Source organism: Tenrec ecaudatus, chromosome 5 (genome assembly GCF_050624435.1).
Source record: "Tenrec ecaudatus isolate mTenEca1 chromosome 5, mTenEca1.hap1, whole genome shotgun sequence".
Taxonomy (NCBI): Eukaryota; Metazoa; Chordata; class Mammalia; order Afrosoricida; family Tenrecidae; genus Tenrec; species Tenrec ecaudatus.
In genome coordinates this window covers 64,809,566-64,837,556 of record NC_134534.1, presented here as the reverse complement: position 1 = coordinate 64,837,556, position 27,991 = coordinate 64,809,566, and the positions used below count along the sequence as shown (strand labels likewise).

General features: G+C 41.6%; 2 protein-coding genes across 3 annotated transcripts; one reads left to right on the top strand and one right to left on the bottom strand.

Moving 5' to 3' along the window:
* Nucleotides 1-564: 564 nt before the first annotated feature.
* On the bottom strand, nucleotides 565-12,326 carry ELOC (elongin C). Of its 2 annotated transcripts, none has more exons than XM_075549562.1 (4): nucleotides 12,232-12,326; nucleotides 5,353-5,406; nucleotides 2,550-2,693; nucleotides 565-799 (listed from the first exon to the last, which is right to left on the bottom strand). In XM_075549562.1, the coding sequence occupies exons 2-4, from the start codon at nucleotides 5,354-5,356 to the stop codon at nucleotides 609-611; spliced, it is 339 nt and encodes a 112-aa protein (XP_075405677.1). In that variant the 5' UTR covers nucleotides 5,357-5,406; nucleotides 12,232-12,326; the 3' UTR covers nucleotides 565-608. The 2 variants fall into 2 exon arrangements, with proteins under 2 accessions (XP_075405677.1, XP_075405676.1); XM_075549561.1 differs by lacking the exon at nucleotides 12,232-12,326 and adding an exon at nucleotides 12,055-12,192.
* Nucleotides 12,327-17,970: 5,644 nt separating this feature from the next.
* TMEM70 (transmembrane protein 70) lies at nucleotides 17,971-25,986 on the top strand. The gene is made up of 3 exons (XM_075549560.1): nucleotides 17,971-18,216; nucleotides 19,874-19,979; nucleotides 25,340-25,986. The coding sequence occupies exons 1-3, from the start codon at nucleotides 18,016-18,018 to the stop codon at nucleotides 25,795-25,797; spliced, it is 765 nt and encodes a 254-aa protein (XP_075405675.1). The 5' UTR covers nucleotides 17,971-18,015; the 3' UTR covers nucleotides 25,798-25,986.
* The last annotated feature ends 2,005 nt before the right edge of the window (nucleotides 25,987-27,991 follow it).

Sequence of the window (27,991 nt, the reverse complement as noted above, 5' to 3'; positions counted from 1 at the left end):
TTAAGAAGCGAATGCTCCAAAAGCCATACCTTCCAAAATTGCCTTTAAATAAAGTCTTAAATTGTAGCAATAAACAAAAAGACAAAATACATTTAAACAATACTGTAGTTTATCAAAAGACACATAAAAAAATTCAAACCCATGTCTTTGGGAGTTATAAAAACCAACATTTTGGGTAAGTTATAAACATGTCTATAACTAAATCATTTTTATTACTTCTACTAAGGTTAATGACAGCTATTAAAACCAGGTTTAAAAAAACAAAAAAATGTGTAGCCCCATTATTTACCTGTAGACCTTGCTCATTTATGCCTAAATTTCAGCATTTATCACTGCTCTAATTTTGAAAATCACATCCAAAGGATAAGACAAAACCACCTACAAATTGGCATATCTCTTTATTTGTTTGTGAAAATGTCCTTAATTTGTTGGTGCAGCAAACAAATCTCAACTCTGATTGCTATGCAAAAGAGAACAGATGATACTCTGCTTTGCAATGAACTAGAGTCCAATTGCACACAGGCAACATGCTATATGAAAAAATTACTAACTGAACTACAGGTATTAAATACTGAAAAAAGTTAACAGTTTATTATAATTTATTTTATTTAACAATCTAAGAAGTTGGCGGCCATCAGCAGTTCCAGTGCAATTTCAGGTGCAATTGGGAATTCGGGAATCTCAGTGGAGCTGTTAGTGTAGCGAACCTTGTAGGTAAAATACATGCATACTTTGGATAACACATGTGATGGGATCTCTCTAAAATTGACCTCATTGGTTTCATTCTCCGCAAACTGACCTGTAAAATAAAAGCAGTAAGTTAAAAGAATAGACCAACTATCACCGAAAAACATTCAGCTTTGATTAGGGTATAAGGAACATTTAAAAAAACAACTCCCCATTGACAGTTTTCAATCTGTCCTTTAAAATTCTGTTTTCCCAGAGGGTTGGATTAAATAACTTTTCCCGAGACCCTTGGTGATATTATCCAAGGTGAACAGAATAGAAACAGCAAAATTTTCTAAGAATTAGTCCAGGGAATTGGATCTTTTTAGATCATCTGGAGCCCTATCCTATATTAAACTGTCATATAAAAATAAATTTAAGACAAACAACAGGTTTTCAGTTGTGCTTTTCTGCCAGTGAGTGAATATGTAAAACACAAGATTTTTTTTAGGAGGTAATAAAAAATGTTCGAAGAGTAAACTCAGTTTCCCAATTTTTAAAAAATAAGACCTTATTGGGTCTCATAAGACACTCCTCTTTGTTCAATACTTCCTAAATTGTTTTAGTCATCCCTAAAATTTATAGTTATATAAAGTCATTACAAGGACAAAATAATTTAGCACTGTGTATTGACTACAAAGGCATCTCATACCTAAAAACACACAGGAATGCAATACATGTCTGGTGGTTGGAGATGGAATGAAGATGGACTCAGAACTCAGTTACACACAGAAGATTTGGTTTGTCAATAACCAAAATTCCCTTTCTTGGGGGTGGGGATAAAGCATATAATGATTATTTTTAAAAAGGGAGGAGGGAATGAGGAGTTGACACCAAGGGTTCAAGTATAAAGAAATGAAGACAACAAATGTGCTTGACACAATGGATGTATGTATAGATTTTAGGAGCAGCTGTATGAGCCCCCAATAAAATGATTAAAAGTGAAACAAAAACCCCTCACTGCTATCATGTTGATTCAAACTCAGTAGGTCTCTATGGAACAGCGTAGAATGGCCTGTGGGTTTCCAAGGGTAGAAAGTCTCATCTTTCTAGGCACTTAATAAACCTCGATATACGAGACATAATGTTGAAGTCCATCCACTTTGTAACCCATATGAATACATTCTTTTTATGAATGAGGAATATTACATTGCATGGGTATATGTACCACAATGGACTTATGAACATTTGGATACTAGTAATTGTTTGAATATCCGTTTTAAATTCCTTTGAGGTAGATACATAGAGTCATGGTTGCTAAGGCAAATCCCTCAAGCCAGAAAATCAGTGGATGCCAGGAACTTTGAGACATAAGGAATAGGGAGTGATTGCTTAATGTCAGTGATTTGCCTTTTATGGGTGATAAAAATGTATTGGAACTAGATAACCAAATAACAGCAAAATAAGTTGCAGAACAGTGTGAATGTACTGAATGTCATGGAATTGTCCATTTAAAATGGTTAGTTTTATGTTATATGACTTTTACCACATTCAAAATACAGAATATGCGAAGTTCAGGAATTTGAGAGGTGGTGACTTCGAAACATGCTTGGGGAGTGCACACCACTAATCAATATTCTTGCGTGGTTAATAAGCTGCCCATGGAGACTAATATAGATAAAGCCTCAACATCAATTCTGCCTTAAGACAAATAATTGAAAAAACCCTTAGGACAAATCATTGAAAACAGCAAACGCCAGAAACCAGTATTTTGCAATATAACAATCATGCAGTAATGGTGGAACTGTTGTCTTTTAATGCTGTGATTTAAGTCAAGAACATATTCAAACATTAAAAGTAAAGCTATCTAAAGATAAACCTACCTGGACCACTCAACATGGCTTTGATTGTTCCGGATGTTAGTGCATGTTCTCTTTTCACAATAAACTCATGGCCATCAGAAGATATCAGCTTGACATACATGGCATCTGGGCCCTCACAGCCACCGTAGGTTTTCTCCTCTCCATCTAAAGTAAAATATGAAATACTTTTTGAACCATTTCTTAAAACACACAAACCGTGACAACTACAGTAGCACTGAGGTCATACATGTATATAACCAAACACATCATGAGACTCGACCCTTTGGTTTTGAGCAGAGCAGGGCAAACTCTGGCTCAAGAGCCATGTACTGCTTTCTCCCACCCCCCTGCCTTTTTCGGCTTTTTCTGAATGTAGATGTAGCTCTGAAGTAAAATTGAAAAACAAATTAAAGGATATCGCACAGATGATTTAAGTTGCTTATAAAAATATATTTAGGGCTCTTGAGCAATTTTAAACTTGTGAAGGACAGGACTGGCTCTTGTTTTTCATGTTGGTTGACTACTGGTTTAGAGCATAGGTTCCCAAACTTATTTGGTCTATTGCCTTCTTTTCAGGGTGGTGGTAATGTTAGTGTCCCCTTGGAAATTGAAAATTTTTGTACTGAAGGATCACAAGGAAGAGACAGAAGGGTCACAAGGAGGAGACAACCAGTCAGGGTGCAGTACAGCACCGATGAAACACATAACTTTCCTCTGGTTTTTTAATGCTTCCTCTCACCCACTATCATGACCCCAATTTTACCTTACAAATCTGGCTAGACCAGAGGATGTACACGGGTACAGATAAGAGCTGGAAATACAGGGAATTCAGGACAGAACCCCCTCAGGACCAATAATGAGTAGCAATACCAGGAGGGTAAGGGGAAGATTGGGGGAGAAAAGGGAAACTGATCACAATGATCTACATACAACCCTTTCCCTGGGGGTACAGACAACAGAAAAGTGAATGGAGACAGTGGTTGGTATAAGACATGAAAAAAAAATTTTTTTTAATTATCAAGGGTTCATGGAGGTGGGTGGAGGAAATGAACTGATACCAAGGGCTCAAGTAGAAAGAAAATGTTTTGAAAACGATGGCAACATATGTACAAATGTGCTTGACACAATGGATGTATGCATGGATTGTGGTAGTTGTACGAGCCCCCAATAAAATGATTAAAAAAACAAAAAGCTTTGTATTATAGCTTATATTCCAGTATAAAGTATTGGTTTCTGCTTTTGGAGCCACCTGAATTGCTTCAGCACAACTCCGGTGGTTCTATTTTAGGCAACACTGGTTTAGTTTCAGAGTCATAGCTTCAAGGGACATCCCAGTTATTTGGTCTGATAGTTTAGTGTTTTCTGTTCTACCTCTGAAGCAAGGGTGTAGTTCCTAGGGTCTTAAAAGCTTGCAAATGGCCATCCCAGGTAAAACAATTAGTCTCTATTCACATGGAACAGCAGCACGAAGGTATGGGATGCGTGGCTAATTGCCTCCATGAACAACTGCCTGCTCTGCCCGACTTCCTGGAAGGCACCTGACTACCTATCCAGAACACTTAATCAAAGATATGACAGAAGACTCCTATCAAAGGGAAGGAAATATACAACAAAATTTCAGATTTTCATGGAACGTATAGTATAGTCTTTCTGAGCTGTGGAGCCTAAATGAATTCCTGAAACTAATGCTTGAGAGATAGCCAAAAATATCCCCTGAAGTCTTTGTAAACAGTACGTTCTGTTAAGATCTACCTATCATCACTATTTCACAATAAAGTTAAAAACAAAACAAAGATCGATCTATATGGAATGAAAAAAACAAAATCACTGCCATCAAGTCCATGCCAACTCATAGCCACTCTACTAAACAGGACCGAATTACCCTACCCCTGTTGGTTCTAAGACTGTAACTGTTTACCAGAGTAGAAAGCCCCACCGCTCTCCCTCGGAGCTGCTGGGGGTGTCACACTCGGACACCATGCGGATCACAGCCCTGGTTATACACTGGCCTGAACCCAACAGCACCTCCAGCTGGTCTCGGAAATGCATGGGCAGTGCTGCCCTGTTCTCTGGGGTCGCTATGACTGGATGGCAGTGAATTAAACTTGTGGCAACAGCTCAAAAAATTAGATAGGAACCTTAGGGGTCAGTGAGTTTATGTTAACGAGAGGAACAAACTGGAAATCAGGGTGTGTGCATACACATAAACATGAAAAAACAAAGTTAACAACTGGTGACAACTTCAGTGCTTAGTGAATTCTGCCAACTTTTCATAAGCAGCAGCTGAGGAACTCAAAGATGTAAATAATTTCTAAATATAGGCTACTCAAACAATCTCGGCAGTTCCCACCACTTCCTAAAAGCAAAAAAATAATCACCACTGTATGTTAGGAAAGTACATTTCTTTTTTTTTTATGGCTTTTAAATTGTTTTTATTTCTCAAAGAATTTTCACATCCTTATATGAATTGATTCTTATCCTTCTGCGATGTAAGTAAACAATATAATGTCTATTTCACAGTTGACAAATTTGAGAATCACAGAAGTCAGCCAAGAAACCACAACTCAGTAATCCTAACTTTTGAGTCAGCTGACGGAAAGTAAATTTCTTAAAAAGGAGCAATTTCTCACTAATTGGAATATGGCACAGTAATATTGCCGAAATGCCTTTCAGGAATATGTAATAAACCTAAGTTCATTTAAACAGTTAACTTCAGTGTACTCTGAACATTTTCTTTCTGCTTGCACAAACTTCAAATGTCTATGTTTAGCTGAGAAGAAAAAAATCACTTTACTCAAAACAAAATAATTGTTATATAACTTACCCATTATGCGCTTATGAAATTCTAATTCACTTCCACAGGAACTTCAGTAGCCTACTGAAAATATAACAATACAATGTTAAGATAAATGCTACTGTAGATGTATTTCCACCATTATTTAATATGTCCTTGGTGTTAAGGGACTGTCGCCCTCCTTGTTCTGCAAGAGTGCACCACCCTGGCTGGCAAAAGCACCACATATCTACCCATCAACTGAAAATCTATGCCATTGATTGATTCTGATTCATAGCGATTCTGTAATGCAGAATACAACTGCTCCCAAGGGTTTCTGAAGCTGTTACTCTTTCAGGAGCAAAAGCCTCACCTTTCTGAGCAGCTGACTTTGCAGGCAGCAACTCAAAGTGTGACTCACAGCGTCACCAGAGCATCTTCCTATGCAGCAAATAATTCCAAAATATTTGGTGATTTTCATCAGTTGGTGCTTCTGGAATGAAAGGACTACCCAAAATACTCACTAAAATTCTTTGCAGTAAAAGGGAGGGTAGAGGCTGGAAAGGGGATTCAGAGGACTTGTAGAGGCTAGTAACGGTCTACTAGTTAACTACTTGGGTGACAATTACAAACGCTCTTCCACTTTGGGATAATTCATAACTCTCTGTAATCATGATCTGTAGATTTGCATTCTTTTGTTTGTACATTATAACAAAGGTAAAACTTCTTTGCATCTCAAGACAACATATAGGCTAACTCTGACAAGCATTGTGATAAAAGCTAGGCTAACAGGAATTCAAATGACCGTTCTTCAATTTACAAGCTCCAGAATCTAAAGCAGGCATTTAATAAGTGGTGGCTCCTTACTATCTCCATGGTCTTTGATTTGGGAATCGAGGAATACAGCTCTGCAGAAGCTTAGAAACAAGTGACTGACAAATAGCGTGTTTCCCCCCCTCCTTCCCTGTGACCGCTCCCACTCCCATTTGAGTCCTGCTGCAACAGACATGGAAGCATGATGCAGGTATTGTAATCTGACTGGCAATGCTGAGAAGGTTGCAAAGCATGTGACATGTCAAGAGTAACAGTGAAGTACAACTCCAATGGAAAACAGTACAGTGCTTCCCCAAATGTCTAAAAATAGAACTACCTCATTACCCAGCTGATCTAATGGCAAAGATACAATCTGTTCAGAGCAGCACTATTTACAATACTAAAAAGACAGAAGAAAACAGTGTCCATCAATTGATGAATGGATACACAAAATGTGGTTCATACATAGACTAGTCATTTAATGAGTGGATAAACTAGGACATCATGCTGAGTGTAGTAAATGATGAAAGGAAACCTAATGTATGATCTCACTATTACAGAAAGACCATAACAGGTATAAATATTGAAACCAAAGATCACTAGTGGTTACTACAAATAGGTGACTAGGTGGATGAAATGCTCTCTAGACAGTAGTACTTGTTCTGGTGATGGGGAACAGCAAATGTGGGTGAAGTGTGCACAGCTTCATGGATGACACTAGTACACAAGAAAAAAGAGGTTTTTGGTAAATGCTGTGACATAAAACTGCAACTGATCAACATGGATGTTGATATACATACTTGTATGCATAAAAGTATATAGGTATCTGCATGTATATATACATTTGTGGGCATATATTGAGGTGTGTCTGCAGGGTGTATATATGTATTCATACATATTCACGTGTGATAAAACATATAGGGGAATAAACGATCATACTTCATAGACTTAACGTCACAGGATTGGTTTACATGGTCTGAAGGCTTAGGACCAAAATTTTGTGGGACAACTCTGTGAAAAAACGATACTTCATAGACTTAACGTCACAGGATTGGTTTACATGGTTTGAAGGCTTAGGACCAAAATTTTGTGGGACAACTCTGTGAAACAACATAATACTATACATGAAGTTATGGTCTACATACTAGTTTGTTGAATAGCACCTCTTAGATGCTTTCAAGCAGCCATTTAAGATACAACTATTGACCTCTATGGGTCTGGAGTAAAAGAGAAATGAGGAAAACAAAGAGAAGAAACGATCCACAGGACTAATGGTCAACAATGTTTTCCAAAGGGGGTGGTACAGCTCCTGGTGGACACTGGAACGATCCAGGGCCACTTTAAAACAGATACCTACACTTTATCCTGGCTTATGGGCCACTCTACAGGTTTTAACTGCCAAGGAGCCACTGAGCATTTCGTCCCCCTGAAAGGAGGTTGGTAAGGCCAAATATATTTGGAAGCCTATGGATTTAAAAACCACAACCTCATCTACCCGGAAACCAGATAAACTGGATTGGATGAGGCCTGGCTACCATTACTGGCCTTTTTGCTCATGAAGCTAATAGATGGATTCTAATCGAATGGGAGAAAGTGGGGTACAGAACTCAAGTTCTTAAAAGTGCACTTACTGGACTGGTACAGAATGGAAGACTCCCTGAGACTCTTACCCTGAAAAACTCTCTAAACCTTGAACCAAAACTACTGAGGTCATCTCTCAGCTAACAAAAATAAGCAGTATTATTCATATGTAGTAAAGCAACAGAGGCACCAGTGGAGATATAGTATCACTTTTAATAATCTTCATGAGTAGTAAGCATTACACTGTCCTAGAACCATTACTCCCATTCAGAGATGATGACACTCCAGGAGGCTGCTACTTGCTCCAGGCAGTGTTTATGGAAGCCTGTTGGCACAGTGGTTAAGCACTCAGAGGTTAACTGCTCTCGGAAGATGTGGTGGCTAATCCATAAAGAATTACCCTATTGGAAAGACCAAGGGGCAGGTCTACTTTGTCCTATTATAAGGTTGTTATAGGTCAGAACACACTTGACAACAAGTGGCTTAGGTTGTTTTAGTTGAGGACAGAATTCGGAGCCCATACATTGGCCCATACTGCTACAGTAAAAAAATGCTGACCCCACTAAAATGCCTATTATACTTAAAAGCTGCTGATACAAACCCTTCGATTATTGTTGTCAATTCAGAAAACTCAGTGACTCTGAAACACAACAGAACAAAAAAACGCCCAGTTTTCCTCCACCGTCAGTTATGTTTGAGCCCATTGTTGGCCAGTGTCTATTATTCAGTTTAAAATTTTCTTTTGTGGACCCTGCATTTCACCAAGCATGATGCCCTTTCTCAGGGACGAACCCCTCCTGATAACATGTCAAGAGCTGGACAGTTCTCTAGAATTAAATAGCACTATGCCATTTTATGAAGGCAACAAGCAATTAAAAATTTCTGAAATTGATTGTGGTAACGATCATACAATTCTTGTTATGATTAAACTATTGAATTGTGTGATGTGGTTTAAGTGCCAATAAAACAAAGAAGAAAAAAGAAAACCCCCAAGTTGTTATTCTCTTCTCTACATAATCCTTCCTGTCAGGAAAAAAAATACTAGAACAGCTAGAAACAAGAACCTCAAGGGTCAAGTTTCCTGTTTGGAACATCTCCTGACTAAACATATTAGGATGCTTATTAACTAGCAGTCGCTAAGCAACCATGCAATGTCACATCTGGAAGCCCTTTGGGTAGCAGTAGTTTCTCTAAAGAGTTCTTAATATAGTAAACTAATTCCAACATTTATAAAATAGAGGTTAACAGGGGAGAGGGAGAAGTATAAAATTTAGATCCAATTCTGAAGTAAAAATTAAAAATATTGATTAAATTGGGACTTAATCTATAATTAACTCTAATAATCTAAGTTTGGATTACCAAGATTTTAGTTTGAACATCTGAACATGTACGTCATGACTGAGCTGAATTCTGGGAACACCATTAAGGCAGGTAAAAGCAGTGGCCAGGAAACAATGGGTTGAGAATAGTTCCAGAAGGAAAAGCAACGTGAACAAAGGCCTAAGATGTGCTTAGAAAGTTTAGGTGAGCGTAGAGCTTACGTCCTAATTGAAAGTTATTATCATTGAAAACAACACATTTTTGCCATTCCTGCCCAGATTTGAAGTGTCATTTTTTAAATGTCATTTTTATCATTTAGTATATTGCCATGTGGATTTTTAGGTTTTGCTTTGTTCCACTGATTCATTCAAGCCTAACCAATATGCCTTATAAGACCATTAGCCCCTACCTCCACCCACACCTTGTTAACTGCCTGCCAAAACTTCAGCCCGAGCTAATTGCATTGATTACGGGTACAGAAAACACATGCGCATACACACACGTTTTCTGACTGGTCCTAACTTAAAATCACCCAAGTAAGTGGACTTTCCTTTCTAACCTAATACTTAGACGGAAGCACCTCGTCCATCCATTTTTATCGAGGGCTTTGCCTCTGCCATCAATTCCTATCCACATACCAACAGTGACCCTCTTCCCCTCTCACCTCCTGCAATCGGACTTTTGTTCCATAACTCGAATGAAAGGACTCTAAAAGTTAGCATTCTACTCAGTGGAGGACTCCCTCTTCTTAGAAACCTTTCCTCCCTTGAGTTCCAGATGGCCTCGCCCAGTGCTCCTCCTCGGACTGGAATCCTCCCAACAGGCTGCCTTATCTAACATTCTCTCCATTCCAGAGTGCTTCCTTGAGCTCCAGTCATGGATATCAAATTTGTTTATGATACATACTCAGCTAACAGTTATCAAACTCTAAGTTACATTCAGAACTTCTGAAGATCTTAGAAATCTGCTCCCTTCCCAGTCTTCCCATTTCAGTAAATGGCACCACTGTTCATCCAGATGTACAGGCAACAGTGATAGCTGACACAAACCAATCACGGGTGAAAGTAAGACATATTTGGCTCCACCTTCAAATTGCAGTCCAAATTAGACATTTTGCACTTACTAATCACTCTAGGCTTAAGTCTAACTAGCCAATCACTCTAGGTCAAGCTACATTTCAAGCTACAGCAAAAGCTTCCTTTTGAGCTTTTCCATTTCCTTCACATGATTCTATTCGCCCCACAAGCATAACTGAGGCATGTATCAGTTATAAGCATGCACCAAATCCTGTAATGATGCATTGTGGAGAGAATAAAACCAAAATTATTTATCAAGGGCTTTAGGGGTCCCAAAGGAGCCGTGGGGTACAAAGGTTAAGCACTCTGCTGGTAACTAAAAGTCAGTAGTTTGAAACCAAGTTAGCTCAAGGAGAAAAGGCGCTCGGAAACACCCTCAGGAGGTTCTTCTCTATCAAATAAGATTGCTAGGAGTCAGCACTTACTCAAGATGCTATACAATCACGTAAGGCTCCATGTTAATGAATCCTTGCTCACTTCCCTGATCTCAACTCCTATCAGCTTTCCTTCCTGTGCTCCTGCGACACAGGTTTTCCCAATACTTCCTGAATAGGCAACAGCCACTCCTGCCTCCTCAGGGTCTTTTTATTCGGTTCCTGTGATGGGAGTCATTTAGGAACTCCCCAGTAACACCTTCTTGACCACCACGTCAAAATTAGGCAACCATCCTTTCCAGTTACACTGTTTTTTTCTTTCACACCCGAAATTATACTTAACTACATAAATACACACTCTCCATTCTTAACGAGGACTGAGTCTTAGTCATAACTGCTGTCTAGGGCAATGCCTGGCAGAGAACAGGCAAGAACTGGAAACCAAACTCATTGCCATGGAGATGATGTTGACTCATAGTGACTCTGTAAGACAGGGTAGAACTTCCTCCTGTGAGTTTCCCAGATTAAAAGGTCTGTTTTTCTCCAGCAGAGCAGCTGGTGGTTTTGAACTACTGACCTTGTGATTAGCAGCCAAACACATAACGCAGTAGCCATCAGGGCTCCTTCAATGGTTGGTAGATAAATCTTACATTTACAGAGTCGGCCGAACATTTAATAATTAGAAACAAGCTTTAACTGACAATAACGGCAGGGGTCATGCAGCATTAACTGACAATAATGGCAGGGGTCATGCCATTCCTTATCACCGTATACCAAGATTGAATGAATTCAGGTGAAAGATGGTATCTCAATAACGTGAATTATATACTAATTTACCGAAGATCAGAGCTCTACCATTTTAAGGGAGCCTAACACAAAAGGAAAACGTTGGGGAAATAAATAGTTACTTGAGGTTTTCCAACTCTGAGAATTTTAGTTGGTTTCTACCCTGGAGTCAGGCAGAGTAGAAATGCTTGCACTAATAAGAGCATGAATTCCACAACTATGCTACAGCTCACAAAACGGATTTTAGTTTCTTAGAGCCAACTCATAAGCCATTGTACTTGACATCCGATACCTCCGACAACAGGTCTAGGAAGCGGAGGCACAAAAAATCCAACACATTATGTCGGGTAAAAATCACCCAAGAAGTTAACCTCCCAACAGATAAACTTCCCGGGTCCTCGCAGCTGGAAGGAGCAAGGGCCCTCTCCTGGGACCAGGGAGTGATTCCAAGAGAAGAGCGGACCTGGGTGCACACGGGAAAGCAAAATGGGAAAGCGACGGGCTTCCAAGCTTCCAACCCCACCCTGTCCGCGTCCGACCCAAATAAGGCCCAGTCCCGCCGGCCACTGTTCCTTTCGCTTCTCTCCAAGCCCACCCAACGGCCCCGTGCAAGGTCCGGCCGCCGCCTTCTCCCCTCCCCCCAAGTAGAAGCTGGGGAGGCCCGGGGAGCCTAGGAGCTTCCGTTTCTTCCCCGCCCAAATGGGAAGGAGTGCGAAGCGGGGTGGCGAGCGCGCCCCCTACAAGCCTCCCTTCTCGTCCGCGCAGTCCAGGGGCACCGTCCCCAAACCCAGCCCGAGACTCACTCGTCAGCCCCGTAGTTTCCACAGCCGCCGCAACTGGGCCCCCGCGCAGCGCCACAGCCCCTACTCCAGGGCTGCCCCCCCCGCCCCAGCTGCCTGCCGCCGCGGGTTCCGGGGCAGAGAGAGGAACTACTTCCGCCAGGTCAGCGGCACTTACGCCAACGCGCGGGAGGTGAGTACCTGGTGAGGCGGAACCCACTGAGCTGGTAGCCGGCTTTCTTCTGGCGGAAGTACCCAGCGTCCTCTGGCAAGCCAGTGCAGGGGACCCGCATTTATTGGCCGGCCTCAGCCAATCCGGTTCGGAGTCTTCTGACTCCCAGCATGCACCAGCGGTCCCGCCCCAATTTCTAAAGGAATCGCATCCTTATTGGAGAGTCGCCCCGGGGCGAGAAAACATTGCATTCTAGGCCGGGTAGTTTCTCCGGTAATGGGTGGCCCGAGGCATTTTGGAACCTGTAGTTTCTTACGCTCACAGTTGTGATGCTGGTCGTTTTAGAGGTCGTCCCTGCTTCTAGTTTGTAATTTGAAATGGAATTGAGGGGGAGCTGTCTTTAGAGGAAAGATTGAGAAATGCGGTCTCAATTCTAAAAAAGATGGTTTTCTATTTGGAAAAACATTTGTCCTCTGGGGAAAGTTGCTGAGAAGGACAAGAGCCCTAGAACTGCCCGCTCAAGCAGCTGGTCATTTCCTCCCTTCCCGGCATGGTTCAATGTTTACTGACAGCTAACCACGCCCCTCATCCCCCCTGCTCCCCCCACCCGCTCTTCCAGACCCTGAAGGACTTGCTGAGCTCTCCTCGGTTCTGAGCTAGCTCACTGGGGAAGTACCGGCGGCTGCTATCTTCACCTAAAACCAGAACCATCTTTCTCCCTCTCATCTCTCTTTCCCCACGCCCTCTCCATCAACCTATGCTTTTTCTTTCTGCCTGAAAAAGCTCAACAAAGTTCTCTCTGGCATGAAGGAAATCTAAAGCTGCCAAGCGTCGTAGCTGACGATGCCTCCTACGAACAAAGAATTACGAGTTGCTCAAATAGTTGCAAATCAGTGAAAGACTTGTCTAATTGGTTTTAGCTAATTTGGCAGACAACATATTCGGCTTTTTTTTAATTAATCGCAAAAACCAAATAGACTGCATTCATCCTTGAAAACTTTTGCAAAAATCATTACCAAAAAAATTGTTTGGTTGTAATGGTGTCTCAAGATACAATTTAGTGGGGGTGAAAAGGCAATAGGGCTGTAGAAGCCGAGACTGTGAACACATTTTCAATCTTATCGTTTGTACTTTCAGTTCAGAATGTTCTCCCCTCCCCTCCCCCACTTCCTTTCTGATTTCTCTCTTTCAAAGATTTCTCTTTTTATTCATTGCATTATTACCTTTTACACAATCAAGAAGGAGCCCTAGGTGGTACAGTGGGTTAAGCTTTAATCTCAAGGTTGGTGTTTCTGCCATGAAGGGGAAAAGATCAGGTGTGTGCTTATGTATTGGTCAGATAACTAGAAGGTCAGCAGTTGGTAATCACCAGGTGCTTCGCAGGAAAGCAAAGGCTTTCTACTAGTGTAAAGAATTACTCTTAAAAAATTGCTCCTCCATGTCGCCCCAGGCAAAAAAAAAATTGCTCCTTCTATTGTGTCCAGTAAGGTCGCTATGAGTCAGCATCGACTTAATTGTGGGGAGTTTGGTTTACTCTCATCAAGAATGACAACATGGGAAACCATTCTGGCCCATGAGTCTGACTTGTCTCATTGTCTGCTACAATGGATAGTAGGTTTGGGACCCCATCACTCTTAGTTTTCTGGAAAAATAATAGAAGGTAAGTATATGAAGTCTAGGGAATGTCAGACTGAGGACTACAGAACCTCGTCTACTAGTAAACGCAGTTGCTGCCTATTCTATTTGGACCCCAAAGCAATCCCATGTTTGTCAGCGGCTTCTCCTTAGGGCTTTCGAGGGCTGATTTTTTTAAAGTAGCCTTTGCTTTGAAACTGTCTCTGAACCTCTTAAAACTTTGGTTAGCATCCTAGGATGTTATATCACTCAAATTTTCCCCCGGGCATTTTTACATAGATCACCCTGTGTATATATATTTGTATATTATTTATTTTTCAATTCTAACCTTAGTAACCAAAACTTTTCACAAAAACCTTCGTAAACATCATTTTTAATGTTTGTGAGACTGGTGCAGGGCTGGACAACACTTCTTTCTGCTTGGACATATACCCAAATCAAAAACTCAAGACCAATGAATTCATTCTGATTCCAGAGACCTTCTAGGACAGAGTAAAACTGCCCCTGTAGTTTCCAAGCCTGTGAGTCTTTACGTGATTAGAGAGCCTCACCTTTCTCCCCCTGCTTGTAGATAAATAAGGTCTCTATCAAGCAGAGCTAATGGATGGCACCTGAAGACAACAGAATTACATTCTCCAGCAGTACAATGATTTACTTAGTTTTTAACTCTTTTTAAATGTTGGACATTTACCTCATTTATATTTTAAAACCATTCTAAGTAACACTGTGTTCAGTATTAATGTGCAGAAACCTATGTTTTTAAAAATTATTTCTTTAGTATTTGAGCATTTCAAAAATTTTCATAATCTGGTGACAAATTTTTTTCTGGAAAGATTTGTGAGAATCTTATGTTTTCTACTAATTAGTGTATAACTAAGCCTTGGATTATTTTTTTCAATAATTTTACCAGTCTTTTTCTTTTCTCCTATCATTCCATTCTTCCCTGAAACCTACCTTAAAAGAAGGAAATGGGGTTGATGGATGGAGAAGGTAGTTGAAAAACAGTAGAAAAATTACATACAATAATTTTACTTATACTTTAAAAAAGTGATATTCATTTGCTATTTAACCTATTATACTCTTTCCCCCACCAACCTCCCTTCTTAAACCGAACTTCTCAGAATGAAGGTTTCCTTTGTGACCCCTTAAAGGTCTTACTACTATTCTAAAATCTCATTCACGTAATTTATACTCAACACGTGTATCAAAAATACTAAATTTCAATGATAAGGAGTCTTAAAATTTTAAAGCATTTAACAGAAATAAGACTCAACTAAATTTGCACCAGACCCACTCCATTTTGTTTTAAGAGAACCCATGGAGATCTGCCACTACTGTAAATGAAAAGTTCCACTGTACCTTTGACCTAGATGTAAGTAGCTCTACAGAAAAATGTGGAGTTTTCCCACCCAACTCCACTTGTAGATGAGCCTGTGCTTGTCGTTAGAAGAAATGGCTGATGTTTAGAGATTATTTGATTTCTGCAAGTGTTTGACATAATGTTAAAATATGTGACCTTAGTGGCTAAGCCATGTCTCAAAAAAATCCCTAAGTCCCACTCCACCCAAACTCCCAGCAACCAAGTGGATACCGACTCATAGAAATGTTTTTCTTATCGAAAATTTTTTCTGGCCCCCTGTGTAATGCCTTGTGTCTGTATTTTAGTAAACTTAGGACCAGTAAACTTAGGATCTTGTTGGTATCTGGGCCTTGCAAAGCCTGTCAGCTGTAACAAAAGTGCCAACAGACCCTGGCACCTACATTTTTATAGATGCCAAGCCATTGAGAGTACTGCAGCTGGGCCCCTTAGTTGTGATTTTTGCCTTTCTTAACCTCTATCATGCTGTAACTCGTTGGGACACTTTGTTGGATTTCTCCCATTACTGTGTCTTCTGTTTTTGCAAAGCGTTTGTGTGCTGTAATAAAACTCTTCCATGACACACCACGAGAAATCCATTTATAACGTGGTAACAATTTCACATGATTTTATAGTATAGAATTTTCAGAATGATGCAATTCCAGCTATTTAGAAACCTTAAGTAGACCAACAATTATTATTCCCATTTTCTCCCAGGAACAATAGGAAGAAATTGAGCTGGAAAGGGGGAACCAATTACAGGGATCTACATATAACCTCCTCCTGGGGGATGGACAACAGAAAAGTGGGTGAACGTAGACATCGGACAGTGCAAGAAATGACAAAATAATAATTTATAAATTATCAAGGGTTCATGAAGGAGGGGGAGTGGAGAGGGAGGGGGGAAAATGAGGAGCTGATTCCAGGGGCTTAAGTGGAGAGCAAATGTTTTGAGAATGATGAGGGTAATGAAGTGTACAAATGTGCTTTACACAATCGATGTATGTATGGATTGTGATAAAAGTTGTATGAGCCCCCAATAAAATGATTTTAAAAATATGAAAATTCAGATTCTCTCCTGTGATAGTTTATTGTGCCAGCCTGGCCGATAAACACAAGTAGGATTAACTGAAGGGCAGAGAGATAAATGGCTCGGTGAGCCTCACCTTGCTTGTTCTGTGCCTCAGTTTAAAGGGGTACACTACCTGTGGGATGCCTAGCCTGTGGACTGTGTCGCTGTAAGTTGAGGTCCCTTTAATTCTCTCCATATGTGTAAGAAAGAATACTCCATATATGAAAAGATATATATATATATATGTAAAATAATGGAGGATGGGGTTTGTAGTAAGAATTACCCTAAATACAAAAGTTTAAAAAAATGTAAGTAGACAGTAACTTTAAGAAAAGAAAGTTGCAGTGCAACGAATGTATAAGGGTGCTTTGCTCAATTGATGTATGTACAGATTGTGATAAGAGCCTTATGAGCCCCAATAAAAAGATTTAAAAAAAAGAAAAGAAAAGAAAGTTGCTCATAAATAAGTTACATTTTATACTTCTGGATATCCAGGAAAAACAGTTGACAAGACTTTGAAGTTGTCAAGGGGATTTATGTTGTGCTCCTCTCCTGTAAAAATAGCATGGGAAATAAAAACAAGTCATAGGTCTAAAGTGTTAAGCAACAGAAGTTTGTCCCTAGTACTTGGGGGCTCACCTTTCATCACGAAGCACTCTATAAAGTCATTCGACATTTTGTGGCCAGTCATGCTTTCTTCAGACTTGTGTCGTGGTTTATCTCTAATCTATTATGTTGTGTTCTCCCTTATCTGTATGTCCATTACTCTGCTACAATAGGAGCATCATGGATTGCCAGCTCTTCCCAGTATCTGTATCCTCTGCTCCTAGAATACCAAATCCTGGAGGCGACTCTGACTCAGCGGGCCTTTGATGATGGGGTAAAACTGCCCCCTTGGGTTTCCAAGGCCATACATCTTTATCCCAGCTTGCGGCCCCCCCTATCGTTAGCAGCGTGTGCTGACCACTACCCCACCAAGACTCCCCATTCCTACAATATAGCTTGGCAATAGACACCCAGTGCCTCTTTCACAACTAAGTTAGCAAATGTTTGGACAAGAAACTATCCCCCCAAACATATTCGACGGCAAGTATTCATGTTCTGCGAACGACTTCCATTTACTTGCTATGCACACCAAACTCAAGCGCAGTTATTCTGACTCAGGATGACAGTGTCGCAGAGTAGTCGGCCTGTGCCATGGGGATGCTGAGCCTGTCACCTCTAGGGAAGCAAACTGCCACCTTTCTTCCTGTGGAGCTCCTGGTGGCCTTCACAACCATCTTTTGGTAACAGGGCAGCGCTTTCACCACTGTCGCCATCGGTGGCTTCTACCAACCCAATGATTGGGAGAAAAAAAAGGGGGTGGGTGGGCAACTTAAATTGCATATTAAAGTACTACTCCTACTAGCCAATAGGCTAGAAGCATTTTTCCACGAAAGAAACACTTTTTTTTAGGGGTCTAGAAAGCCACAGCCACCAAAGTGAAAGATGCATCCCTGGCTCGCCATCCCTATTCCACGTCCTGGTGCTGTGAGGTGCCCGAGCCGGCATTCCTAGCGAGCCCCGAGTGACGCAGCAGAAAGCGCCCGTTCCCCGGCAGGGGAGGCGCGCACCCGCCCGCCGGGCCCGCACGGGGCGGGGAGGGTGGCGCGCAGGCCGTCCCTCCCGCGCACGCGCAGCCCGCCCGCCGGCCTCTGGGAGCGGGCGTTCGCGGCGCCCGGCGACCTCCGGCCACTGCTCCCGCACGAGATGCTGCTGCTGGCGTCGCGCGGCCAGTGGGCGGCCGCCGTGCGGCTCGGCGGGAGGAGCGCGGCGCCGTGGGCCTCGGCCGCCGGCCGGGGCCTGCGGGAGGCCGGCGCCCGGGCCGTGTCCGGCAGCGTGCCCTTGGGGCGCGGCGGCGCTGGGCTGCGGGGCGCCGCGCCTGCTCTCCGGCGTCCCGGGCGAGCGCAGGTTGGCGGGCCGAGGGTTCTCGACTGGGGGGAGGACGGGCGTGGGGGTGCGCCCGCCGTTCTCCACGGCCCCCCTCCTGCACCGCGTGGTCTGGGCGCTGAGGGAACTCCGCTGGGCTTGCACCGGACCAGGCCCTGGAACCGGCCTGCGGCTGGAGGTTCACGGCCCCAGCGAGGGTTCTGCCGCCGGAGGAGGAGTTGCGAAGGGCCCCTTTGCAACGTCTAGAGCTGCGCGGTGGCGTTTCCACGGCAGTGATCGTTAAGGAAGGCCGCCCCCACTTTCACGCGAGGGGCTGGTGGGTCCCATCCGAGGACCCACCAGATGAGCAGTCTCCCGCTGGTAACTGCTGCGCCAGGTCTCCTTGACGTTCTTATTGGGTGGCTCTATTTTGGGAATCCTCCGGACTCTGGGAAGGAAGGACTGTGGATGGTTAACCCATTCATTTTAATTTTAGTAAGTCACCTCCCCGCCCTGTTGCATTGTAAAGTGTCAGTCAGGCTTGGCAATCCTCATGGGAATTTGGAAGAAAGGCAGAAATGGAATTAGAATCCAATTAAATATCAGCATAAAGGTGTTGGTCCTGCCACTTTGTATATGTGATGGGAAATTCATTTTCAGTCTCCAAAATTTGATGGGAGATCTCAAGTCATATTTTTCCTCCGTTTATGATTAAGAGAAACAGTATTTCCAAGAACTGTTAGGGAAGTTGTTTTTGCCCTCTTGTCTTTTTTCTCCTCTTAATACTAATTAGAGTACATTCATTTGAGAAGTATTGAAAATGGGCCGGACTATGATAATACTGTGTAGTAGGTTTTACTATAGTATGTTAAAATCAGTTTTATTTTTCATCTTGAAAAGATAATGCAATGCATCTAATCTTTAAAACAATCATGAGAATAACGTATCTAGCCATGTACGTGTCCCAGTCGTGGTCCATTCCTGCTTCTGTGATCCCACCTATAATTGTGATGTATTGAACTGCCACCAAGGATGCTTTGGGTGGCTTTTGGTGACAGTTCACCCATGCCCTTGGTATCTCAACGAGCCCTTGGGCACCATTTTGACCTTGTGCTGATGACCCCCCTCATCCAGATGCTGTCTGTGTCTTTCGCTCTTTTAAGACTTAATAAATGTACACCCTGGACTATATTAAAATAGCACAAAGGCTTCTAATTGCCAAGAAAAAGTGAGCATCTGGAATTGAAACCTATGCTTTCCAACTTCCTGTCCTGTGACTGGACTGAAATAAAGTCCATCGCGTATCCAGTTTGATTGTTTAGCTCTGTAGGTTATTTTTATTTTATCTTATCTCATAGGGACTGCATAGGACAAACTAGAACTGCCCCTTTGCGTTTCTGAGACTGTACATATTTATTTTGACTCTAAATCTTTACAAGAGTAGATAGCCTTGTTTTTTGCCTGAGGAGAAGCTGGTGGGTTCAAACCACGGACATGACTTTTAACAGCCCAAAGGGTAAGCAGCTGCACCACCATGACTGGATGGTGGTGGGTTTTGGGTTTTGGTAGATTGTGTGGAAGAATACTTGTTACCTCATATGGCAGTTGTCTTCTATGCATTATAATTAGTAAAAATGTACAAGTTGATCTAAAGTGCAAATTACTGTGTGCCTACTCATATAATGGTCTCTTTCAATAGACACCTGTGTGTTGGGAAGTATGTGTCCGATGCTTACATACACAAGTTGAAAAATCAGATGACGGAAGGCTGATCTATACTGGGAATCTAGCCCGAACAGTCTTTGGTGGGTAATACAAACCTACTTTTCTTTTTAAAATTTTTAAATCATTTCAGTGGGGCTTGTAAAACTCCTATCATAATCCATACATCCATCTATTGTGTCAAGCACACCTGTATACTTATTGCCCTCATAATCGCAAAACATGTGCTTTCCGCTTGAGCCCTTGGAATCAGCTCATTTTTTCCCGTCTCCCCCTCTTCCCTCACAAACCCTCGACAATTTACAAACCATTATTATTTTGTCATGTCCCATACTGTCTAACATCTCCCCTCACCCTCCTTTCTGCTGTCCATCTCCCTGGGAGAGGGCTACATGTCGATCCTTGTAATCGTCCCTTGTGTTCCCCCCTCCATGCCACCCTCCCAGTATTGCCACTCTCACCACTGGTCCTGAAAGGTTCATCTGTCCTGGATTCCCTGTGTTTCCAGCCCCCATTTGAACCAGTGTACGTGTTCTGGCCTAGCCGGACCTGTAAGGTAGAATTGGGATCATGATAGTTGGGGGGAGGAAGCATTTAAAAACTAGAGGAAAGTTGTGACAAATCTACTTTTTCATTGTAAAAATACTTAGCGTACCTATAGTTTTAGCATCTCTTGTTGGACTTATCAACAACAACAACAATTAAAATGCACTAGGAAAAAATTCAGTAAACTTTTTTCCCTTGCAGGCCTGTTTAGACAATGTAAAGATTAAAACCTTTGCATTTTTTTGAGCTTTGAAAAAAGATTCTGTATGAGCCCCTAATAAAATGATTTTTTAAAAAGGAGCGAGAGAAGAAGAAGAACATCTCAGGCTCTCTCCTAGAAAGACTGGGAAACAGGCAGCCTGAGAGAACTAAAATCAAGACGAGAAACAGGTCAATAAAACCCTGATGACTGAGTGCGGGGTTCCGAGATAATTTTGTAATTTTGAACTTCAGTCACTATGGTAATGTTTTCAATGAGCTCTACTGTAAATGATGAAAGAAAATTGATCCAGCGATTTCTGTTTCCCATAAAAAAAGAAGAAAGATTCTGAAGGCGATATTGTAACTGTGAGCTTACGGCTGGGCATTCACTAGATGATAAAGTGCTCCATTGCAGCGGTTCTCAACGTTGCTAACGCTGCAGCCCTTTAATGCAGCTCCTCATGTTGTGACCCCAACCACAGCATTTTTGTTGCAACTTCATAACTGCAATTTTGCTACTGTTGTGAATCGGGTGACTCTGTGAAAGGGTCGCTCGACCCCTAAGGGGTCACAACCCACAGGTTGAGAACCGCTGTTCCATGCTTTGATGACCTTTCTTGGAATGTTTAACAAGAAAACAAAAGTTGTATATAGCCTAATAGATATGGACTAATATGTTTTAAGAATAGTAGTTATCTTTGGGAATTAGGATAGGGAGGCAAAGTTAACATGTAGTTTTTCTAATTGAAATATATATGCTTTATATAGTTTTAAGATAATCCTATAATTTTCCCTTTTTTAGAGGTTTATTTTAAGAACTTTATTGTTTTAATCTTAGAATTTTCAACAAACATACATTTAGTAGCAAAATTAGGCACAGAACAGAAAAAAGAAAAAACAGAAAAAGCTCTAAGCTTAAGGTTTTTCTTAGATTATAATCTCGTTAGAAATAACTACAGTTAAGAATTTAGTAAGGTGTGTCATTTGTTAAGTTCTCTGAGACCACAAAAATGTATTCTTTAACAGTTCTCTTGGCTTCAAGTCCAAGCTCAAGGTATCAGCAGGGCCATGCTCCCATTGACGACCTTGGAGAAGAGTCCTTTGCCTTTCCCAGTTTCTTTTACTCTGGAAATCCTTGGTGTTTCCTGGGTAGTAACTGCATCACTCCAATTTCTACCTCTGAGTTCACTCGCCTTTTTCTCTGTGTCTTTGTTGTCTTTTATAAAGATTCTCACTGGATTTGAGGCCCACCCTAATCCAGTAAGATTTCATTTCCATCCTTAGGTCAATTGCTTCTGCAAAATTTACCACTCACCACTGCTCCTGAAGGGATCATCCTCCCTGGATTCCCTGAGTTTCCAGTTCCTATCTGTACCACTGTACATCCTCTGGTCTAGCCAGATTTGTAAGGTAGAATTAGGATCATGATAGTGGGTGGGGAGGAAGCATTTAGGAAGTAGAGGAAAGTTGTATGTTTCATCATTGCTACACTGCACCCTGACTGGCTCATCTCCTCCCCCGAGACTCTTCCATAAGGGAATGTATAGTTGCCTACAGATGGGCTTTGGGTCTCCACTCTGCAGTCCCCCTCATTCAGAATGATATGAGTTTTTGTTCTGATGATGCCTGGTACCTGATTCCTTAGATACCTCGTGATGGCACAGGCTGGTGTGCTTCTTCCATGTGGGCTTTGTTGCTTCTGAGCTAGATGGCTGCTTGTTTACCTTCAAGCCTTTAAGACCCCAGACACTATATCTTTTGATAGGCGGGCACCATGAGCTTTCTTCACCACATTTGCTTTATCTTCAGGGATTGTGTCAGGAAGGTGAGCATCATAAAATGCCAGTTTAATAGAACAAAGTATTCTTGCATTGAGGGAGTACTTGAGTGGAGGCCCAATGCCCATTTGCTACCTTAATACTAAATCTATAAATATATGCACACAAATCTATTTCCTCATCCTCATATATAAATATGTTTACATGTGTACATGCCTTTATTTAGACCTCTATAAATGCCCTTTGCCTCCTAGCTTTTTCCTCTATTTCCTTTTACTTTCCTCTTGTCCCACTATCATGCTCAGTTTTTATTTGGGTTTCAGTAATTCCTCTTGGTTACATTACCCTTGATCATCATGTCCTACTAGGCCTCCTACACCCTCCTCACTACCGATTTGGATCACTTGTTGTTTCCTTATCCCTGGGTATGTTAACACCACCACGTTTTCCCCACCTCCCCCTCCCCCATGTCCCCCTGGAACTGTTGGTCTCGTTTTCTCCTCCAGATTGTTCATCCAGCCTATTTTACTTAGGCAGACCTGCAGAGATAATGACATGCACAAAAACAAAACAGAGCACAACCAAGCAGCAAAATAAAGCAACAAGCCTATGACAAAAACACAACAAGAAAGAGAGCTTGTAGTTAGCTCAGCGACTGTTTGTTGGTCTTTAGGAGTGTTTTCCAGTTGAGTCTGTTGGGGCACCAAGCCCTGGCCCCAAAGTCTATTTTTGGTATTCCCTGGGGATTTCGTTGCTCTGTTGCCCTTGCTGTTCTGTGACACGCCCTTACTGTTTTGCCTCTGTGTGGGCAAAGAATTCCCACACTGTGTCTCCAGTGTTGTTTCCTGTAGGGCTATGGGTCAGTGAGGGATGTCATGTCTCCTAGTGGGGCCAGGCATGTGGTCTTCTCTGTGGATTGGCTGCTCTGAGTGGAAATATCGTCCTCAAGGCTTGGTGGGCCAGGATGTGCTGCACTCTCTCTTCCTCCCCCTTCATTTGCTCCCATATGCTCTCATCAGATTCAGTGCTGTCCTACCTTAAAACTTTAAAGCAATTTCTTGCCTAGAGTGCCAGTGCAGTGTAATGGTCAGTGTTATGGATTTCAGAGCCTAATTGCATGGACTTAAATCCCATCTCTGCCAGCTCCTAGCTATGTTATTGGATGAGTGTCCCGTTTTTCTCTTCTGATAGATGAGTCAGGGCCATAGTAATTGTACGAGGGGGTGCCCAAGAAAGACGGATGGAAGCTCCAGTGAGCGGAGCTTTCATAAGCCACATTTGCCCTGCTAGGCGAACATCCAGCAATCCACTTTGAGTTAGTGCACCCAGTGGTGTTACCTGGGAAGGTTCTCTGATCGCAGTGAATTTTCTTGTAAAAGCAGTTTCGCGTGAACCTGATTTTTTTGTGAAGGCTAATTTAAGAGAAGAGCGTGGAGCTGTGGATTTTTTTTCAAAATTTTTTTGCCTTCTCAGGAGAAAAATGCTGCAGAAACTTGTGATGTTGAATACAGCTTACAAGGACAGCACTGTGGGAAAAACTCAAGTGTATGAGTGGTTTTCTTGTTTCCAAAAGGGTAGAATGTAGGTTGGTGACAAACCTAATTCTGGATGGCTATCAGTTTACCGAATGGATGAAAATCTTGACAAAATTTGTGTAATCGTGCTCGAAGACTAGTGATGGACTATTAAAGAGATGGGGAAGCTCTCTGGACTATCTTGAAGCTCGGTTCAACAAATTTTAATGACTAAAAAGCCTGATTTGTGGCAGCCCCAGGTGGGGAGGAGGATGTGTGTGGCCTGCACTGGTTTTACCACCATGACAGTGCACCTGCTCACACAACCATCTCAGTGCACCACTTTTGGCAAAAAGCAACGTGCCTTTCTTGTTCCACGCACATTACTCACCTGACCTCGCTTAAAAAATTATTTTTATTCCGTGAATGAAGAGGGACACGAATCGACAGTGATTTGATGATATAGGAGAGGTGAAGAAAAAAACAAGGGAGGTGCTGGTAGCTTTCTGAACAGATGAGTTTGCAAAATGTTTCCAAGAATGGAATCACAGATTTTATAAATATAGTAAATGTAATGGAGAGTACTTTGAAGGTGATAAGATGGTTTTGTAAAAGAAAAAATATATATACCTAGTTTTGGGGGAAAAAAGTCTCTTTTGGGCGGGGATGGCCCTTGTATATCTGCCTCAGATTTTTTTCTGATGAATAAAATTAATACGTGTATAAAACCTCCTGTCATGTTAAACATGGTACTTAAACGGGTATTCTGGTTTTGTTGTTGTTTTGATGATATAGGAAGAAGAAAGATAGAAAAGCTAGTAGGATAGATTGATTCTGTTTTTAAAAAATAATTTTATTGGGGGCTTGTACAATTCTTAGCACAATCCATACATCCATTGTGTCAGGCCCATTTGTACATTTGTTCCCATCTTTCTCAAAACATTTGCTTTCTGCTTGAGCCTTTAATATCATTTCCTCATTTCCCCCCTTCCTCCCCTCTCCTTCCATCATGAACCCTTCCTAATTCATAAATTATTATTATTTTGTCATGTCTTACACTGTCCGACGTCTCCCTTCACCTACTTTTTTGTTGTCTGTCCCCCAGGGAGTAGGTTCTTGTAATCGGTTTCCTCTTTCTACCCCACCTTCCCTTCACCCTCTTAATATCACCACTCTGACCACTGGTCCTGAAGGGGTCATTTGTCCTGGATTCCCGGTGTTTCTAGTTCCTTTCTGTACCAGGGTACATCTTCTGTTCTAGCCAGATTTGTAAGGTAGAATTGGGGTCATAATAGTGGGGGCGGAGGGGAGGAAGCATTTAAGAACTAGAGGAAAGTTAAATGTTTCATCTAGATTGATTCTTTTATGAAGTGCATTAACCCCTTCCTTTTTCTCCTTGTTTAGGGGTGAAGTGTTTCTCTTATTCTACAAGTGTGATCAGCCTTGCTTTCCTACCGTACATTTTTGCACAGAGTGATATTGTGATCGGCAGTCTGCCTTTGCAAGTCCTGTTTTACGGCATCATCGGAAGCTTCACAGTGATCACTCCACTGTTGCTTCACTTTGTCACAAAAGGCTACGTCGTTAGGTTGTATCATGAGGCCGCGACAGACACTTACAAAGCCATTACGTACAGTATTGTGCTTTCAGAAAAGAGTACAGTGTTTCACCAGAATGATGTGAAGATTCCAAGCAGCGCACACATGTTCACCACGTTTTATGCTAAAACAAAGTCCTTATTAGTTAATCCACTACTCTTTCCAAACCCTGAAGACTTTAACCATCTAATGGGTTATGACAAGCCTTTCACTTTTGATATGGAAGAAGAAGAAGAAAAGAAACAGCTTCAGGAAGAGAAATGAGCCTATTGTTTTTATGTCTAGGCTCAAGTTTGATTTATCCTTCATTGTACAGTAATAAAGTTGCCATTACTTTTGTATCTGTAAGTGACTGATGGTTAAACTGTTAGAAAAGCCCTGTGAACAAGAGCTCTGAATTTTCAGTGAATGATAGTCCTTTATAATAAAATAAGCAATGTTTTAAAAAAACAATGCATGTTATTTTGTGTTTTTAAAAACTGTGAATGAATGTGTGTATGCGGTTTATCACGGCACTAGGGCAATGATTTGGAAGAATTAATACCAGACTAGTCCTAAGGAGCTAGATAGGTAAGGCTTTCCCAAATGTCAAAGTTTCCCAAGACGGTAAGCCACTCCCGTCTGTCTTCCTGATCACCACCACTCCACTTCGCGCCTTCCCTCACACCCGTGGGTTCTGCAGTTCACGGGAATGTCTCACAGAACTCATAAAGCTTTAAGGGTCACCCACATGTTTGAGGGTGTTAGGCCCAAATCCAAAGTTCCGGCATGCATTTTAAGGTTCCTCATCCACAGGCTGTAGAAGCTGGTGTGATGGAGTGCAACCCAAGTACCAAGAACTAGAGCTCACGGCACAGACAAGACAAATGCTGGGTCCAGAGTCAGAAACCAAGTACATCCTAAGGTCCAAGCAGATCTTGCTTCTGCGCATGCTCAAGAAGGGGAGGTAACACAAAACATAGTTTTGATAGAGATGTGGTTTTTGTCTTTCAGCAAACTATACCCCTAAGGAAACCAAGGTCACTTGAGTCATACCCTCTGTCAGTGGAGACTCAGAATGTATCACACTTTAATCCTTTCCATTAGCATAACAGAACTCCCTTCAAAATGGGTTTATAATAACTTGTTTAGAGGCTAGAATTTACAAAATATCTCAGGTACCTAACAACTACAGCATATGCAATCTGCATGGATGCTGTTAAGTACTTGGAGTTTTCTAAGTCTATAGATATGTTTTTCCACCCTTATTTTTTTTATTCCCAAATTATGAGAAACAATGCTAATCTGTCTTTAGTTCTCCACACAAGTTTTTGCCTCACCTCTGTCAAGGTTGCCCATAATAAATGTCTTGTACAGCTGAATGTGCAGTTAGTGATGGGAATTGTGATTTAAACTGTGTTGGTACTTCCTTTTCTTCCTCTCTGTTCCCTCTTGGTGGACCCTCAGGAGGAAAGCCATTTGCAATAAATAGATGGGTAATTCTATCAAATAAATAATTCCTTTTTACCTTTTTGAGACTCGTTTTAAGCTTTTTACATCTAATTTCAAAAGGTAAGTACATTCTTTTGAATTCTCTTTAGTCATTTCAAAAGAAGCAAGAGGGGACAAACCATGCTATTTAGATTATTAGGTACTTATTGAGTGTCTAGAATGCTCTTTTAAAAAAATTATGCTAGATGGGATAAACAATTCAGAGATGAAAACAACGGAATTGAGACACGTAGGACATGTGAGAAGTGGAGGGGGGCAAAAAGAAAGGTGTACGTCAACCAACCCAGGGACAAGGGAACAACAAGTGAACTAAAATCAATGGAGAGAGGGTGTAGGATGCATAATCGAGGGCAATGTAAAGTGAGGACTTATTAAACCTGAGTGAAGGTTGAACATGATGGTGGGACAAGAGGAAAGTAAAAGGAAATGGAAAGAACCAGGAGGCAAAGGACATTTATGTAGGTCTAAATACAGGCATGTACATATGTAAATATATATATATAAAGAGAGAGAGGAATAGATGTATGTACTTATATCTATATGTTAAGAATTAAGGTTGCAGATGGACAATGGGCCTTGACTCAAGTTTTCCTTCAATGTAAGAACACTTAATTCTAATAATCTTGGTATTCTGTAATGCTCACCTTCCTGACAATTGCTGAAGACAAAATGGGTGTATAAGCAAATGTGGTGAAGAAAGCTATTGGTGCCTGGCTATGAAAAGATACATCATCTGGGGTCTTAAAGGCTTGAAGATAAACAAGTGGCCATCTAGCTGAGAAACAACAAAGTCCACATGGAAGAAACATGAGCGTGTGTGATCATGAGGTGTCAATGAGAGCAGGTATCGGGCATCTTAAGACCCAGAACAGTCAATCTAATGTGAATGGTGGGTTGGGGCTGGGGGAGCATGGAGTAGAGACCCAAAGTTCATCTGTAGACAATTTGACAAACCCTTACAGAAGGG